Source organism: Echeneis naucrates, chromosome 5 (assembly GCF_900963305.1).
Source record: "Echeneis naucrates chromosome 5, fEcheNa1.1, whole genome shotgun sequence".
NCBI classification, from domain to species: Eukaryota; Metazoa; Chordata; class Actinopteri; order Carangiformes; family Echeneidae; genus Echeneis; species Echeneis naucrates.
Window position 1 is genome coordinate 16,037,580 of NC_042515.1, and position 17,258 is coordinate 16,054,837.

The window sequence follows — 17,258 nt, forward strand, 5'->3', positions numbered from 1 at the left end:
ATTATCAGCCATCAGCCTAGCGATCTCTGAGGGTACTGAGGGTTTGATGGCCACATTTGTAATATTAACATTTAAGTACAGATATCAGAAGTAGCTCAAGGGAAGGAAAAGGACTTGGATATTTATATGCAGGCGGCCCAGACAAATTAGAGAAGAGCTTTTACAATCTTGAGGCAGTTTTATGGATACATCCAGACAACTAAATGAGAGCAGATTTCTAGGACTACAGACTTAGCCAAGTCAGGACCAGAATTTATATCAGCTAGTAATACTATTATTGTAAAAGAAACTAGAAGGACAGAAAAAGACAAAGTAACGCAACACCTTCGAATTTCAACATCAGCACCTCTTTAAAAAATTGTACAACACTAACTCAGACAATGCAAGAGGTTAACAAAAAAGGCCTTGAATGAAATGTTTTCATCCTAAATCAATCAATGCATCCTCCCCCAATAAATAAAGAAACAAGCAAAAAAATCAAAAAGATCAGTTGGAGAAAGAAAGAAACCTGGAATGGCAATATGTGTTAAAAAGCCAGGAAATACCATCCACCTGGTAGTGTGCTTTTTTGAAATACCTGTGTATATTTCTGCCTGCGGGACAAGTTCTCCTGCAGCAGACAACCTCTGTTTGTTACCCAGGATTTACAAAGGCAGGAACAAGCATGTCTTACAGTAACAACAGCCTGGAAGCCATGGCCATTCAGAGAGTGTTATTAAAGCAAGAAAGTTCATGACAGTAAATGAAGACAGTAGCAAGTGAATGTACTTTATAATGACCCACTAAACATCCTGAAACACCTGTTGTCTTGAAACTGACAGATGGCAAAGATGAAGACCATGCTTATATGCAGGAAATGATGGAGACACATACTGTCATACTGTCTGATCAAGCTGTTGACCTGTCAGAGTGGCACATACCACGAACAGATATTTCTCTGGTTGTGCAAAAAATAGAAATGAAAAGATAAATGTAAAAAGACTCTGGCTTGAGGAATATATGTCTATATGTCTATCCAAAGTTTGCCAGCAGCTAGTGTTTGGGGAAAATCTTCTGTTGCCTGGCAACAGTCCAATCCCAGTCCTGCTGTGAAACTATTTCTGTTGACAAGAAGAAATAAATAACTCCATAAATTAACAAATCATAAGCTGTTGCTTATTCCTGTCAACTAATAAGTGTAATAAATCACACTTATAGCATAATTATCACACATGGTTGTAATATTGTACTGGATGTCAACAAAACTGTGATAGGCACAAAGATGGCGCTGATATTTATTGTCTCCCTTTCATATTGCAGTGACTGATTTACCACTCAAATGTTTTTCAAACAATGATTCATATAGCAGTGAGCAGGGACATTGTTTCCAGTCAACAACCACAGATTTTTGGCAGTTGTAAATCACTGGTTGTGAAACCTTTAATCAATGTTCTTGGGAGTGATCAAATACAGGAAAATCTGTACTAGCCGCTGTAATCTTGCCAGTCTGATAACGTAATCCACACACTGGTATAAAAGACACACTGATTTCAGGGATTGCTTGCTCATCTCATATCCTTGGCTGTGCTCAGTTTCCATTTCAAAATGCTTAATTAAACTTGTTAAATCAAGATAACTACAACTCTTGCCCCATCGCTTAATGCATTTTGTACACTTTTACTCATGTTTTCTAGAACACTGAATGCTGAGTTACACATGCCCCTGGTGCATGTAGATTAAGCCAAACCTTTGCTGCAATGTCATGCCTAATTACATTTGCTATGCTTTGATTAGTTAATCTCTGCAGAGAGAGAGGTTTAGTGAAGAGTTGATTCAAAACAGAGTATGCAAAATTAGGCCCAAATTCTCTTTATCAAGTTCATCATAGTTAATAGCATTTAATCTATCATAATTAATACAACCCTGTACAGAGTCTTATAAATCCAGCAGGATGAATAGTGATAGTAACTTGCTAGTAAATTTTCCTTAAATGTTATTCCGTGGCCTGATTGCAAAGGGCAATCTGTGGGCCTTTTCCCCCCCATCAAAGATCTGCTCCAGTCTCAGTTAATATAAACCTCCCAGGAGACAGAGAGGCAGCTGCAGCTGTAAAAAAAAAAAAACAAAAAAACCACCAGCTTCCCATCTGCCTCAAACTCAAAGAGAGACAGGCAGGACATGAGGAGAGGGTTAGGGGTGAGGGTTAGAAAAGAAGCCCTGTAGTTGTAAAAATGCTCTTGGCCATTACTCTTTTTTGACCACAAAATCCCCCCAAGGAAATAAGTCTTCTACCTCATATTTACTGTATGATCTTTGTCTTGAAGAAATAACCAATTCGTACAGTGCAGTTGTTCCCAGAACAGACAATACTCTTGTGACAGGGACCCAGAGTGCCAATGAAACTTCCCCAGAGAGTCAGCAAAGCACTGCTGGATCCTCTGGTATGTAGTCTAAACAAAGCAGCAGACGTGTGTGTGTGAGGGGATTAAAGATATGTAAGAGAATAAAGCAGAGAGGGATAGGTGAGCAGATTGTGTTTGGAAGCTATGAATAGCTGCTCTCAACTGAAGCACATGGACCTAATGTATTTGTCTGTGTGAATGCACGCGTTACCAGACAAAAGACTGGTCTTTGAGGAAGTGATGCCACTGGACAGACTTGATTTATCACTGTGTTAGAGAGAGAAAAGAAACACAGGGAGGCAGTATGACAGCTTTATCAGCCGTCTGTTCCAGACTTCCATTAACACACCTCACTAGAGGAGGAAAACAAAAATGAGCGAGAGTGTGTGTGTGTGTGTATGTGTGTGCATTTGTGGCTTTAGATATTTTAGGGGATGAATCTTTAACAGCGGGATTGTACCTATTGTTTATATAGTGATTCTCATGTTTGCTCATCTTTTACTGCTGGATGTTTATTTCATCTTGTCTTTGTCCCTTTGTCTAAACGTCTTCAGCCCCTGCTGTAACAGTCAAGTCAGTCATTAATGTTTATGGGGAGGAAAGAGAATTGGTTGTAGCAGTTAGGGTTAGGGTTAGGGTGAACATTTAGACTAATTTTGTTGGCCATTATGGTGGTTTTCAATTATCAATTAGCAAGCTGGGGAATATAATGAAAGCTATGATAACTTAAAATACATAATCACATGTATGGTCAGCGTCCCTCTGAATTTAACTACCATTTTTTAATTAGGGGAATGACTTGGCCTCATCTTATGTACATAAAGAAAGTAAATATTATCATAACACAGACATTGTGTTAGGGTTTTATATTATATTTATATTATATTGTGTTATTTTTGTCATGCAACTTTTAAAGGCTTCCAGTAAAAATGGTGATTAAACCCAATTTTGTCTAAGTGTTAGGTTAGATGTAGACTTTTAAATAAATAGGTATTCGCAATTTTGTTTTGTCAGTTGTTTCACCAAACAGTTGTGCCAGAGTGCAAGCTGGTATTAGTCTTTCATTTTGCACACTTCAGTTAAAGCAAGTTTAAACTAATGAAACCAGGACAGCCAGCTTCATGAAGCCTCTCCAACTCTCCATATTTTGCCCATATGTGCAGAATAAAACTACACCAGCTAATCTGGATTTTGAAATGCATCTGCACCTGTCACAAACAGAAATAATTCAATTGCACATTGTGCCAATAAAATAAAATCCAGGGTCCACAAAGCTGAAAACTCAATCCTCATAAACAGAATAAAATGTCACCTTTTTCAGGCGAGCCAAAAATACATGGGAGCCTTATCACATAAAAATGTCACCGGGAGAAGGCGCCAACTGGAGCAGTTTTATTTATTTATTTATTTTTTTTTTTTTTTCTTCATCGCCTGTGTTTATGTGCATCTGTATATCCTAGATAGGTAATGATGAAGCACAGTGGATCATGGATCATTCAACGTGTGGCATAGAAACAGAAATAGTTGGTAGCCATACAAACACAAAGAGATGCGTGGTTTTATGACAGGTGAACTGTAGGAATCGAGGGATAAAGAGAGCTAAGATTAGAAAATAAAATGGAAAAAGGTGAGCACAAACAAATAGCCACAGTCAAATAAAAATATCTGGGATTTAAACTGTTCAGTTTGCAAACCTGCTGGCAAAGCCTGAGCTGATAAAGTGAATTAAAGTCAAAGTCAGAGCTGTTGAGCAAGGCACTTAAGCTGCAAGCTCCCAGCTGGGCTGCTCAGGGACTGCCATTGTGCTTGAGATGGGTGACTAAAAGGTGCCACTCTGGACTACTGCATCTGTATGAATAATGAATCAGAGCGTTTTGCTGGCACACAGGAAAAGTTAAAGACTAAAGCACATAAATCAATTGTGATAAACTGGGAAGAGAGCCAGTGAAGTCCATAATTGCAGCTGGTTCAAGGAAATCTCAACCTCAATGCAAATCTCATGTGATTACATATAATATATAATGCTAAAATATTTGATCACATAATATTCAACCCCTTTAAAGTAACTGACCTAATTCCACAGAGGTCCAGCCACTTGGTGACAGTCTGTTAGGGAAATGATTGTCTCAAGTGTCTGTAGTACAAAGAAATATCTCTAGAAACTCAGTCAGAAGTTAATCAGCATTCCTAAGAACCAAAAACCTATTAATATTTATAAGAGTAACAAAATGGGAAAACATCCAAGGGGGATACTTTTTTAAAGGCGCTGTGTGCTCTATGTTTTTCTGTTTTTATTTCTCAAATTCACACCCATACCAACACATTCAGAGACAATTTACTGCAGCACTGACACATGGCTGGAGGCTTCCTCTCCCTGTGTGACGTCTCAGGATGTTGAATGGTCAACATGGTCATGGTTTAAATGGTCAGATGGCATGAGGAGATTTGAACAGTTGAACAGTCAAACCTACTTTCCTTGTGCGTTTTGCAAATGATGGTTGGAAGAGCTTACTTAGAACGAAAGAGTGCATCATAATCCATCTTCATGTGCAACATGTATGAGGCTAGCAGCAATTAATGAATGCAACCGAATTTATTGCTCGCTGATACTTATTATCTGTACAGCAAAATTCAATGATCAGTTCTGAGTAGAAATGCCTTCAAATATAAAGCAGCCAAATTACATTACATAAAACCGACAGGTGATACCTTTCATCTTCCACCATCAAATTATCAATTAATTATTAAGTTCCACGTCTCAGATTTATCTAGAGTAGGTCAATATGAGGAGTTCAGACTATGGAAGCTAAGAAGAAAATAGCGGGACTCTTACATAAGATTAAATTTAAATTTGAGATATCAAAGATATTTGGTTTGTCACAATTAACAAACTGGCACTATTTAAAAAAATAAAGTGCATGCCAAGAGAAAAACAAGAAATTGGAAAACAACCAGAAGCTTCGGGGCTTAATGGAAAATACTTTTGATTTGTTTTGACTTAAACAGTTTCACAATGGAGAATAAACCTGAACGTTTTATATTTTGTTATAACTCTTAATGGTTGCAATCAGCAGTCACTCCCAGGTCAAATCAAATCAGATTTATTTGTATAGCGCCAAATCATAATAAAGTTACATCAAGGCACTTTACATATCGAGCAGGTCTAGACCAAACTCTTTATAAATTTATTTTAAGAGACCAGAGGTCAAATGTTCCCATTGTTCTCACAGGGCTCATGGGTAATTATGACCTTCACAGTAAGTTTTTCCTTTTCTTTTCTTTTTTTTTTTTGGTTGACTTGTACAGACTCATAACCTGTCCACTAGGAGGAGTGTGTGCAGCTCCAAAAGAAGTTTGAGAAATACATGATCATCATCGGTGATGTCACAGAGGCTCTAGCATGAAGAGGAGCACTGGAACATTTGTGTGTCTGTGACTGCATTTTGTGACATTCAGTTGTGTGTCTGCTGTGTCCTCTCACTCTAAACAGAAAGGTACAAAGGAAAAGTGTGCAAATGGAGTAAATCACATTTTTTCTAACTTTAGTTTACCTGCATTTGCAGAACCTGCTCTCTATACCAGGATGCAAGGTCCTTGGTAATGATCCAAAGAGGACATTACAATACATATAAGCATTCATGACAAAATGTCAAACCCTTGTCAGTCTCAAAAACAAAAAGGTCAAGTTTCAGTTGCAAAAATCATCCTAGAAAAAGCTTTTCTTTGTGAAGGGGCTGAACTTGTGAAGTATAAAATCAGATGCTCGTAGTCCATCTTGGCTGCACAATACAGTGAAGCCCTGAGACAGCATCACGAAAGAAGATACAAAGACTCTGCTGATGTCCACAGGTCATATGGTCCAGGCACTTTCAGACTGCAAAGGACTTTTCATAAAATGTTAACTAAGATGTGTGATATTGCTTGACTTCAGAGCTATCCTTGATTTTGAAATTTTTAGTTTAATTTTCAACTACTACATTTTAAAATTGGGATACCTCCCACACAGTTTTTCCTATGTATTATTTGACTAGCCATATTACAGAGACTATTTTGATATAAATCAAGTCAAACTAGAGCTGAGACGTGACACTTTAATTTACTATTCAGAGCATGAATAACGAAAAATGTAGCTGTCAAAATATTAAGTGTTGCATAACTGCAGACAGCAAGTCTGTTTTATCCAGGGCTTGGACTTAACAGTCATATTTGGACATGGATAACAATTTTTTTTTTCTATAAATTCTATAAATACTACTGTTAAGCTCTTGAGTTATTGTAAAGAAGTTTTGACAAATGCTTGAGAGAGGGAGTTTGCCTTTGGTGCTTTAAAGAAGTATGAGAAATGTTTTGCTTTATAAATGATCTCTAATCTCTGAAAGCGCAAAATTCATCTAAGTATAATCCTTCACCATATAAGAACTGACAAATAGAATTCCAATGGACTAAATAGAATAACTCCCATCTCAAAAGTTGGTGTGGTGGTAAATACCCCACAGTAGCTGTCACATCATGCTGAGGCATTGTGGGTGTTGGCTGGTGTCAGGTTTGATTTCTGCTTCAATTCTTATTCACATATCATTTTCCCACCATTTCACTACTTTTTGGTAGCAAAATTGACTGACATACTGAAATACTGATTGTAAAAATGAAGTGCACTGAATGTCACACTTCTCACAAGAGGAGTCTTTTCTTTTTTCTTTTTTAAAGTCTTTTCTCAATTCAGTGCTCATGCATCACATTGACGATGCTCATTTAGAAATGGACAGTCGTTAACGTACAAAATTAAAATGTACTACTTACAGATGTGTATCAGTAACCCAGTAAAAATATTAAGGAACAACCTGCAGTGTCTAGACAGAGAGATGGCAAGAGGCCTGAGAGAAGCTCTCCCTGCAGATCATCACACAAGGAGATTCTAAAAATGTATCGTTGCATCCAATCAGCCTGTGCATGCAATTAGTCACTAATGCTAATATGCATATAACCTTACTGTGGTCTGTTTGTCGGCCTTTGAAATATTATTTGAATACCTATGCTTTCTGAACAAACTCATTAGCTGTCAGTTTCTTCTTTCTACTGCAGGGCACACAGAAGGAAGCCGCAGATGTTTTGTTCACTCTCTTCTCATTTTCAGTCCGAGCAGACAATAAGGGTTGCTGAACGTTATTATGTATTATTTGATTAACCATGTTATGTAGTCTGAATGGGGCAGCTCAGCAGCGTAGTGGTTAGCACTGTTGCCCCACAAGAGGAACTGGGTACTCCCACCAAAGACATCATGTTTGGGTTAACTGGTGACTCTAAATTGTCTGTAGGTCTGAGTGTGAGTGTGAGTGGTTGTTGGTCTCTGTCTGTCTCTGTGTGTTGGCCCTGTGATGGACTGCTGACCTGTCCAGCGTGTACCTGTCACCTAAGGTGAGCTTGGATTGGCTCCAGCACCCTCGGAAACAGATAAACGGTTAAAGGTGAATGAATAAATGAATGTAATCTGAGTAAACATAGGCATGATTACAGATTATATCAGTTTCTTTGAAGTGTAATCGTGCACACAAACAAGTCCAATAAAGATATAACTGTAGTACACTGAAGTAGCGGACTGGTGATGGTATAGCAGCCTATGGGATATAGGGAAAGATAAAGATGCACTCTGAATGTCTCAGTTTGAGTGAGGCAGTGAGGGAAAACTGCTAATTCCGCTTTGGCTTCTTTCCTATCATCAGTATGCCCCAAGTGAGCCATTTAACCTCCGTCTGCTGCTCTGTGGGCATTGGTTATAAACTGTGGTTTTTATGGTGAGCTCCAGGACAGGGTGCTTGCAACTGTGCAGATGAAAGGTTTTCCCTGAGAGAAAGAGCGTGTTTGTGTGCACCGTTAAATTACACTGAACAAATACAGCCAGTAACGACACCATTTATGAAGGTGTCCTGAATTGGTTTTGCATTTATAAGGAATATTAAAATAATTATCTATTAATTCATGGTTTATGTAGGTAACACTAATCACATCGGCGATGTATGGACATTGTTGCTTGGAGAATTACTGTAAGTGTGCCTTTAAACTTAAAAAAGAAACAACATAGAACTGTACTAAGAGGCTATGATCACTGTACACTGTGCCAATGAGCTAAATGCTTAAACGTTCAGAAAGACATTTCGCAGGTGTGTTTACTATGATCAGCAACTTAGTTTGCATGTTAGCATGCAAACATTTGCTAATGAGCCAGAAATGACTGCACTGACGTAGGTGATTGGAAATCCATTTGAATCCAGACATTTTGCTGAATGTTGAAGCAGTTCAATTGTTAGATGTTTTGTTTATTTGTTTTCTGGTTAAGCCCAATTTTTATACTAAATTTACCTGCCAATGGTTTTGACAGGGTTGGGATTTGTGTTAAAAAATGAGGGGAAAAACCAGAATCACTCCAATTTTAAGGGAACACACCAAAAAAGCTGCACGTGAACCCAGATCACTAAAGCCAGCTGGTTGTATTCTTCACAGTATATGAGACATATACTGCATACTGAGAAACTTGACCTGCAGCCACTACATGAACGATCAGGGAATAACCCATTCAGTCAGGAAAGTCAAATCAATACCCCTATCTGCTAGTGAATTGCATTAGACTGTTAGGTGTTGATGATCAAAGTGAAATGGAGAATGGACTAGTAATCCAACAGCTGGCAGTGAGACGTTTCTCCAACATATCAGCTATTCATTGCAACTCTCTGCAATGACAGATTTTTTTTTAAGAGAAAGCTCAGCAAAAACAGAAGGTAATTTCTTGCTTATGTAAACATTTTGTTTACAATTACACTAAAATGAAACAGCAGAAGCATGCTAAATTAGCTAGCAGGATGTTCCCAGGTCTACTTTTTATGATAATCGGCTAAATTCCCCTCACAGAGAGGTGCTGTTTATTTTAAATGGGGAAATGGTTTAGTCTGAGCTTACACACACTGAGGTTACTGACCAGCCTGTCAACCTCCTTTCAAGTACTGTAATTATGGCTCATAGGGAGAAATAAAAAAATGAAATGTCACTTTCCAAAGAAACACAAGAGCTTTCTATCACAGATACTGGAGGCTCAAGGGAAAAACTCTAAGTGTACAGATTATATTTAAATACTGTAGCAAGTGTATGTATGTATGGTCCGGCAGCATCTTAGTAATAAAGGTCATTTAATTCTGTACATGTGCTGGCACTCATGGTTTCAACTCCCTGACAGGATTGCTCTCAGGTGGAAGGAGACACACCTGCAATCATCTGTTTGCATATCAATGTGCATCTTCCACTTTTTACAGCATCAACTTCCACTGCTACGCAGACGACACTCAGCTGTACCTATCAATGAAGCCAAATCAAGTCACTCAGATAGTCAGACTGCAGGCATGTCTTGAAGACATAAAAGTCTGGGTGACTGGAAATGTTTTACTTCTCAACTCTGACAAAACAGAAGTTATTGTACTCGGTCCTAAGCACCTCAGAAAAATACTATCTAATCATCTCATCAGTCTGGACGGCATCACTTTGGCTTCCAGCTCCACTGTAAGAAACCTTGGAGTAATTTTTGACCAGGACATGTCCTTTGTCCCTCACATAAAACAGCTTTCTTCCACCTGAGAAACATTAGGAAAATCAGAAACCTCCTTTCTCAGGATGATGCAGAAAAACTAGTCCATGCATTCATAACTTCAAGGCTGGACTACTGTAACTCATTACTATCTGGATGTCCAAACAAATCTCTAAAAGGCCTTCAGTTGATTCAGAACACTGCTGCACGAATATTAACAGGAACTAGGAAAAGAGATCACATCTCTCCTGTGTTAGCTGCTCTTCATTGGCTGCCAGTAAAATATAGTGTAGAATTCAAAATCCTTCTTTTAACATATAAAGCTCTTAATGGCCAAGCTCCATCATATCTCAGAGAGCTCATAGTTCCTTACTGTCCTAGCAGGCCACTCCGCTCTCTAGATGGAGGTTTACTTGTGGTTCCTAGAGTCTCCAAGAGTAAATCTGGAGGCAGATCGTTCAGTTATCAGGCTCCTCTTCTATGGAACCAACTTCCAGTATCGGTCCGGGAGGCGGACTCTTTAGTAATTTTCAAGACCAGGCTTAAAACTTTCCTGTATGACAGAGCTTATAGTTAAAAAGTTAAAGTCTACTACTCTACTCTTTAGCTATGTCGGCCTAGGCTGCTGGGGGAAGGACTGAGCTTCTCTCTCTCTCTCTCTCCCACACTCATCCCAACCGGTCGAGGCAGATGGCCGCCCCCCCTGAGCCTGGTTCTGCTCGAGGTTTCTGCCTCTTAAAGGAAGTTTTTCCTGCCACTGTTGCCAAGTGCTTGCTCATCGGGGGATCTGTTGGGTCTCTTTAAATAAATTTATAAAGAGTTTGGTCTAGACCTGCTCTATATGTAAAGTGCCCTGATGTAACTTTGTTATGATTTGGCGCTATACAAATAAATCTATATCAAATAAATAAATAAAATTTACTTTGATATGATTAGATTTTTAGTCTGATCAGTTAGAAAGAAAGAAAACTGAAAGCTAGAGACACATTTTCATGAAATATGTATGCTCTACCGGAAAAGGCCTCAATTATTATCTTTAAGTTTGCTTAAGAAATTAAGGGGGTATGTTTTTATTGTCTAGCCAGAGAAAAACTTGGTGGGCTCATTCATTGGTAGATGTTTTATCAAATGTGAAAATGGTTTAAAATTGCAAAAACTATTTGGTATTTACAGCCTTATTAAAGGAGCAATATTACACTGAGCTTGCTTTTTCACACAAAGTAATTCCCTTACATATTTAAGCATGCATTTATGCACACCAAATTAATCTCCCTGCTGCCTGTGTGTGTTAGTGTGTTTGCTGTATATTCAGGTAGCTTCAATAACAATCTGTAAACAATACAGTACAGGAAACATTAGATTTTTGCCAGGCCAGAGAGCCAGAACAGAAGACCTGAAGCTAAATAGCTACATGCATTTGATCACATTTTTTATTTCCAGTGGGTAGGACAGAAAATCACTGGCCAGCACCCTTCAGAAGGCTCAAGGCCAGATCTGTCTCACAGGGTTTATCTTTTTCTGTTCAAGGGCAGAAATGAGCGGATCAGGTCAGTCATTGAAGAAGGCCATCACAGATGACAAATTCATAGGGCGGAGACAGTGATACTCACATTCCTGCCAGTAAAATTTGTACTCATTAAGTGAAGAAGCTGCCAAATATTCTTTGAGTGACTTCATATGAAAAATGGAATTTCGATCAGCATACCCTTATAGACTGAACTAATATAAATAGCTGAGGAGCAAACCAAGTTACCACTGTCTTGCCAAGGTGCATTCTTATGTTGCTAGGTAAATCTGAATATTTTGTCCTTTTTTACTGTTGGAAATGAACTGAACAGTGGAATCATGGAGAAGTAATCTGAGCTAATGATGTGTAGCTTGTAAATACTGACAAAATTCTATGCGTTGCAGTTTTTCTCAACCTTTCAACTAGTTTGCAAAAACAAAGATGAAAAGAAGAAGTTGCTCTCTGCCATGTGGTCTAGTCAAATGGATCAATGGCCACTTATCCCTTGGTTTGAAGGCCCTCTTTTACTCAAGGTATTACTACAGTACTGGTGATGGGTAGTTCAGATGTTTTTACTGACTCAGGTATTTTAATCTCGTTCAGGAAAGTGAGCTAATCTTCCTTCAAGTCATTAGTCTTGTGTGGCGCTGTAGCTGTCATCTACAGTAATGACTGAAAAAGCACTGAAGAGCCACATGGTTTGCTTCACTAGGCGTATAAATACACAAGTTTTCTTTTGTTAAACTATTGAGCACCTTTTTGGGCCGTATCCTACTGCAGTTACTGATTACTTCATTTGCCGGTAGGAGAGCGCTCCTCCTATCACTAAGAAATTCTCATTCAATGATGCCTATTCGCTTTAGCCTACCTGGTCACTGAAGACCGGTAGTGTATGAATTCGTTAGAATTAGGAAATGCTAATTAAACACCCATCCCATAGCTACGTAGTTAACGTTACCTATTATGCTAATGTCAGACAGCTATCCTCACCAGTAATAACAGCATTGATCATGTTACTGCTGTAACCATGTGAATAATGAGCGAAGACCCGTAATTATGAGTCCTGAACGAATCAGCCATTCCTACACAGTGAATATGCGGCAGAAAGACCCGTTCAGGAAATAATCTGAAGCTGTGGACCAGGGAAAAAAGAACAAATCACCCACTGAGACAACTTGTTATTCCCCAGTCATACAAAAGATTAGTTCAAAATGAATGACACATCACTAATTAGTACATACTAAGGTTCCACAACAAAAGGTAGAATGACAATAGTAAGAAAGTAAAATGGTGTTGAAATGGTGGCTTTCAATAGCATTTTATATTGTAACATGTGGGAAGATACAGTGCAACAGGTTAACATATTATAGAGTTCATACTAAATGGCATCTCATACTCACATATGGAGTATGCAGAAGGGCACAACTGCTCACAGCATATTCTGTTGCCATAAATAGCCCTTTGTGTGGGGGCATATGCACGTTTATTGTGCATCTGTGAGTGCACTATTTCTAGCCTTCATTTATTTCTTAACAATACAAATAAACGTACAGTTGAACTCATATCAATGATACTATGGCAAAGGCAAAAAACCTTTTTTTTCTGGATTTCTTTCATTAATAAAAATAACGTGAAGAAATGACACGTAGCTCTCTTACTCACTGCTGTCTGTGTAATCAGTTTTCCATTTAAGTACAAATGACAAGTGAATTTTAATCTCTATATTAAAATATGCATTTGAGGCCTCTGGCAAAAGAACACTGTAAAATTTGAAGCAATCATAAAAGAGCTAGCGCCTTTGATGTTACGATGAAACAAATGTTGTGTGGAGGAAGCTCTTTTTCTGTCTCTCTGTCACACGCACACACACACACAAACACACAATGTTTCATTATCCTTTCAAGAAATAGGAAAGTCACACAGAGCATTGCATTATGAACACAAATCCCACAAATTTTAAAAAGATACATCCTTTTAATAAATAATACAATGCGACCTGAATTGTGTTGGGGTTTTGAAAAAATGTCACAGCAGAGATTTGACTTGTCACAGCAGGATAAACATTGGTGCAACTAATGAAATGAATTAAGTAGCTGAGCTCCTTTCATGTGTTCCACTAAACCTTCCAACAGAGCAGCAAGCACCATGCAGGTCTTTCAAATTGGCACCTCCAAATCGAATACAGTTATATAATTAGTTTTATTGAATAAACCCGCACTTTTCTGCTTAGAAAACAGGGGAATGTATATTTCTATACATTTCTGTCCAATTCAGCTTCAGTTGTCTGTGTGGAGACCTGCTGACATCAGGAGAAAACTGATATCGTAAAGGAAAACAATGTCACTTGGACACAGGTCACATACTGGACTTTTTGATACTAGCCTGATTAATACTGATCTCTATATCAGCTGTTACCTCTCTTACTCTTTTCCAGTGTTACCTGTTCTGTCCATATTCTCTGCTAGTCAACAAGTAGTCAATAAAGTCGGTGAGTTTTAACACAGAAATATTAACCAAAGGCAATTAGTTTCTTTATATTTTTATGACTGGCACTATATTACACACGCACAACTCTGAGTGTGCCATTTAAGAAAGTTATTCACTGTGATAGTGAAGAATGCATATATACACATAAACAGTGACACCAAATTAATCTCCCTGTTTGTGCATGTGTGTGTGTGTGTGTGTGTGTGTGTGTTTGCTGTTTGCTTGTCTGATATATTCATTCATTCATCTTCAACCACTTATCTGTAAGGGTCACAGGGGGTGCTGGAGCCAATCCCAGCTACCATCTAATACATTCATTGCTAATTGTTAATTTGGTACCTTTTCATCAGGATTGTGATACCAGAATATAAAAGCTAATAACTTGGAGGTTTCTGCCAACATGACTCTGTGTTCAATGAGAGGCTCTATTCCATGTCATTATTTTTGTGTAATTCATGTTAGCCAGAGAAATAAAATTATTTGTGTTTGTTACATGTGTCCTTCACTCTGTGTGTGTGAGTGTGTGAGTGTGTGTGTGTGTGTGTGTGTGTGTGTGTATGACCTGACTGGTCTCCAGTGGATTGAATAGGTCCTGTGTTGTGTACTCTGACAGAATTGTGCATCATTGCATTCATGCTTTTCATTTTCACAGAATATGGTCTACTCTCCTTTGTGTCTTCCTTCAACTCTAAAGCCTCCTTTCTTCTGTTTCCTCGAGTCTTCTGTCTTCTGTGTATATTCAGACAAGCAATTTTCTTGTTTTGAACATTTTCGTCACGGTGTGTCTCTGTATAGGTGTCCATGTGCTTCTAAACACACAACCTTTCCCTGGATATTCATTGAACACCCCCACCACCCCCAACTAATTAAACCAAGGTGCATGATCAATGAAGGAAGTGCGTAAATCTTGTAAAAGTTGTGTGCGTTTGTGTTCAATCAGACAGGTGGAAACCTCCAACACTCACTTCCAAGATTTATGTCTTGTGTAAGCAGATGAGAGGCAGAGGAGTTGTTGACACAGACATGAAAAACAAGCAAAGGATCTAAGATATTATCCCATCAGCTAAATTTAGCTAAATTTGTCAAATGCCTTGACATTTCCAAATGTTCATATCCCCATACTGAATATGAATCACGCTTTAGTACCGCACACAAATGAAAAGTCTACTGGGCAACATATCTAACCAACCAGGGCATTGCATCATTTAATGGGTTTGTCTTCCCCCATCTCTGAGACTCTCCCCTAAAGAGGATGAAACAAAGCCGCTGAATGGCTCCACTATAGATCCTATAGTGTTCAGTCATGAACAGTCATGAGAAGTGGTTTTTTTTAGTATTATATTCTGTATTTATTGATTTCTTTATATTTTAATTTCATTAATTATAAGAAATGGGCATTATGTTTTAGCATTGGAACTCATGGTAGCTGATTTTATTTCCATGGTTTGGGTAATACGGCAAAATGTTCTGTTTGGTTGATTGTGTTGTTTGAGATATTATGTAACATTATTAGTTGAGAGAGGGATGTAACAACGTTCATGTGTATCTGTATATGCAAATGTATGAGTTTGTGTAGTGTTACAGCATTATCAATTGCATTTCTTATAAATCCATATGGGCTCACACATGACTCCTAAATAAATAAATGAATGAATGAATGAATTCACAAATTAATGTTCTTATACTGTAAGTAGCAAGGCAAAGTTCATGTAATCAATGGAAATTGCACTAACACTGTCATGAAGGTTTCACAACTGTGCCGTTATCAGGTGAGACAGTTTGCCAACATAAGCATTGTCTACTAAAGTTAATAGCGTCTATGTGTGCTACACTGTGTTGTGAAATATCATTAAACATGTATCTGCAGATGAGGGAACCATGTGACAACCTAAAATATATTTATATTGTTTTACCAGCCACTATGATTTGGAACCTTCTACAAAAATGGTCAATCCAGATAATCAACCATTTTACAGCCAAAATCAATTAGCCAACAAAGCTCTGTCATGAGGCAGAAAACAAAGTTATTTATATTAGAATATAAGATGCTGTTGGTGTTGTTGCTGTCTGCAAGCCTCAGTGTCTCTCAGCTAGCCATGATTCCTCCTCTGTTAGGCATACACAGAACATTTACTGATGTGGCAGATGCTTTTATCTTAAGCAACTTACATGTGAAGGACATCACTAAAGCTTCAAAGCTTTGCACAGCTGCTTTAAGTGAAGAGAAAAAAAAAATCATAAAATTAAAGGGGTACTGCTGTCTCTCTTTGCTTACGTAACTGATAGGCACTTGACATAATTTATATAAAAATTATTCACTGAAGAGGTCAATGAGTAGATCAATAATTTTTTTCGAACAGGAACACTTCTAGACCTGCCAAGAAGCGAGTGATCCTGAATATGACATTTAAATGACTTTAGCCAGCATTCTGTTTAAAGACAGATTACAAGATACCCCATTTACAGTACACTATTTCTCAGCCGATGTGCGAGCACAAGCCCCTGAGACTATCAGTAATTTGGGTAATTTCGCTGCACGCTTCACCCTTTTCCTTAATGACAATAATTATCTGTGGAAAACATCTGTAGGAATTGTTGTCTCCCTGTCCTTTCCCCCACCCTTTGTCTGATTAATGTACACTCCTCTCATCTCTTTCTAAATCACGCCTCTGCCTATGTATTCCACCCTCTCCTCCCTTCCTCCTTCTCACTTTATCTTTATGCCCCTAAATTAGTTTCTCCCTGTAGTGTCCTCTTTCATATTCAACCAAACAAATTAACACCTACTTTAGTAGATATCTGATTGAAGTCTATCAAAGCAATTTTCCTTGTCAACCAACCTCTTAGCTTAGTATGCTACTGCTCAATCACAATTTGAGTGGAGTATATAGGCAGTGCAGAAATTAGCTGAAACTCTTACTCACCCCAGAGGTTTCTCCAGTCGACTGGCTGGTGATCCAACAATCTCCCCAAGGGTACAGAATATCTGACCCAGAAAGTCCTGGAAGGATGGATGGAGGGAGGGAGGATATGTGGATGGATGCAGAGAAGAAAGGGCAGAAGGAAAGGTTAGCGCATGTAGAGTAGAAGAATGACAAATCACTGTTAGGGCATCGTAAAGTTTGACTACTCAAATCATTCTTCTCGTTCTTCTACCCCTGAAACCCATGCAAAATCAGAAATTCAAGAATTTGCCTTTTCTAGAGAAGCTTGTTCAGTCATGCTTCAGGAATTTGGCGGATGCATCCATGGGTTTAGCCCAAAAAATCTTCAGGTTTCTTTTTTGTGTGTGCAGCATCTGATTCTTTACACT

General features: G+C 38.3%; 1 protein-coding gene across 4 annotated transcripts in view; it reads right to left on the reverse strand.

Moving 5' to 3' along the window:
• The window catches only part of cpne5b (copine Vb), a 107,335-nt gene that overhangs the window by 53,153 nt on the left and 36,924 nt on the right, over positions 1–17,258 (reverse strand). For all 4 annotated transcript variants that reach the window (XM_029502120.1, XM_029502122.1, XM_029502121.1 and 1 more), the window contains one exon: positions 16,870–16,946. In XM_029502120.1, coding sequence (XP_029357980.1) covers positions 16,870–16,946 — 77 coding nt within the window. The remainder of the gene's footprint in view (positions 1–16,869; positions 16,947–17,258) is intronic.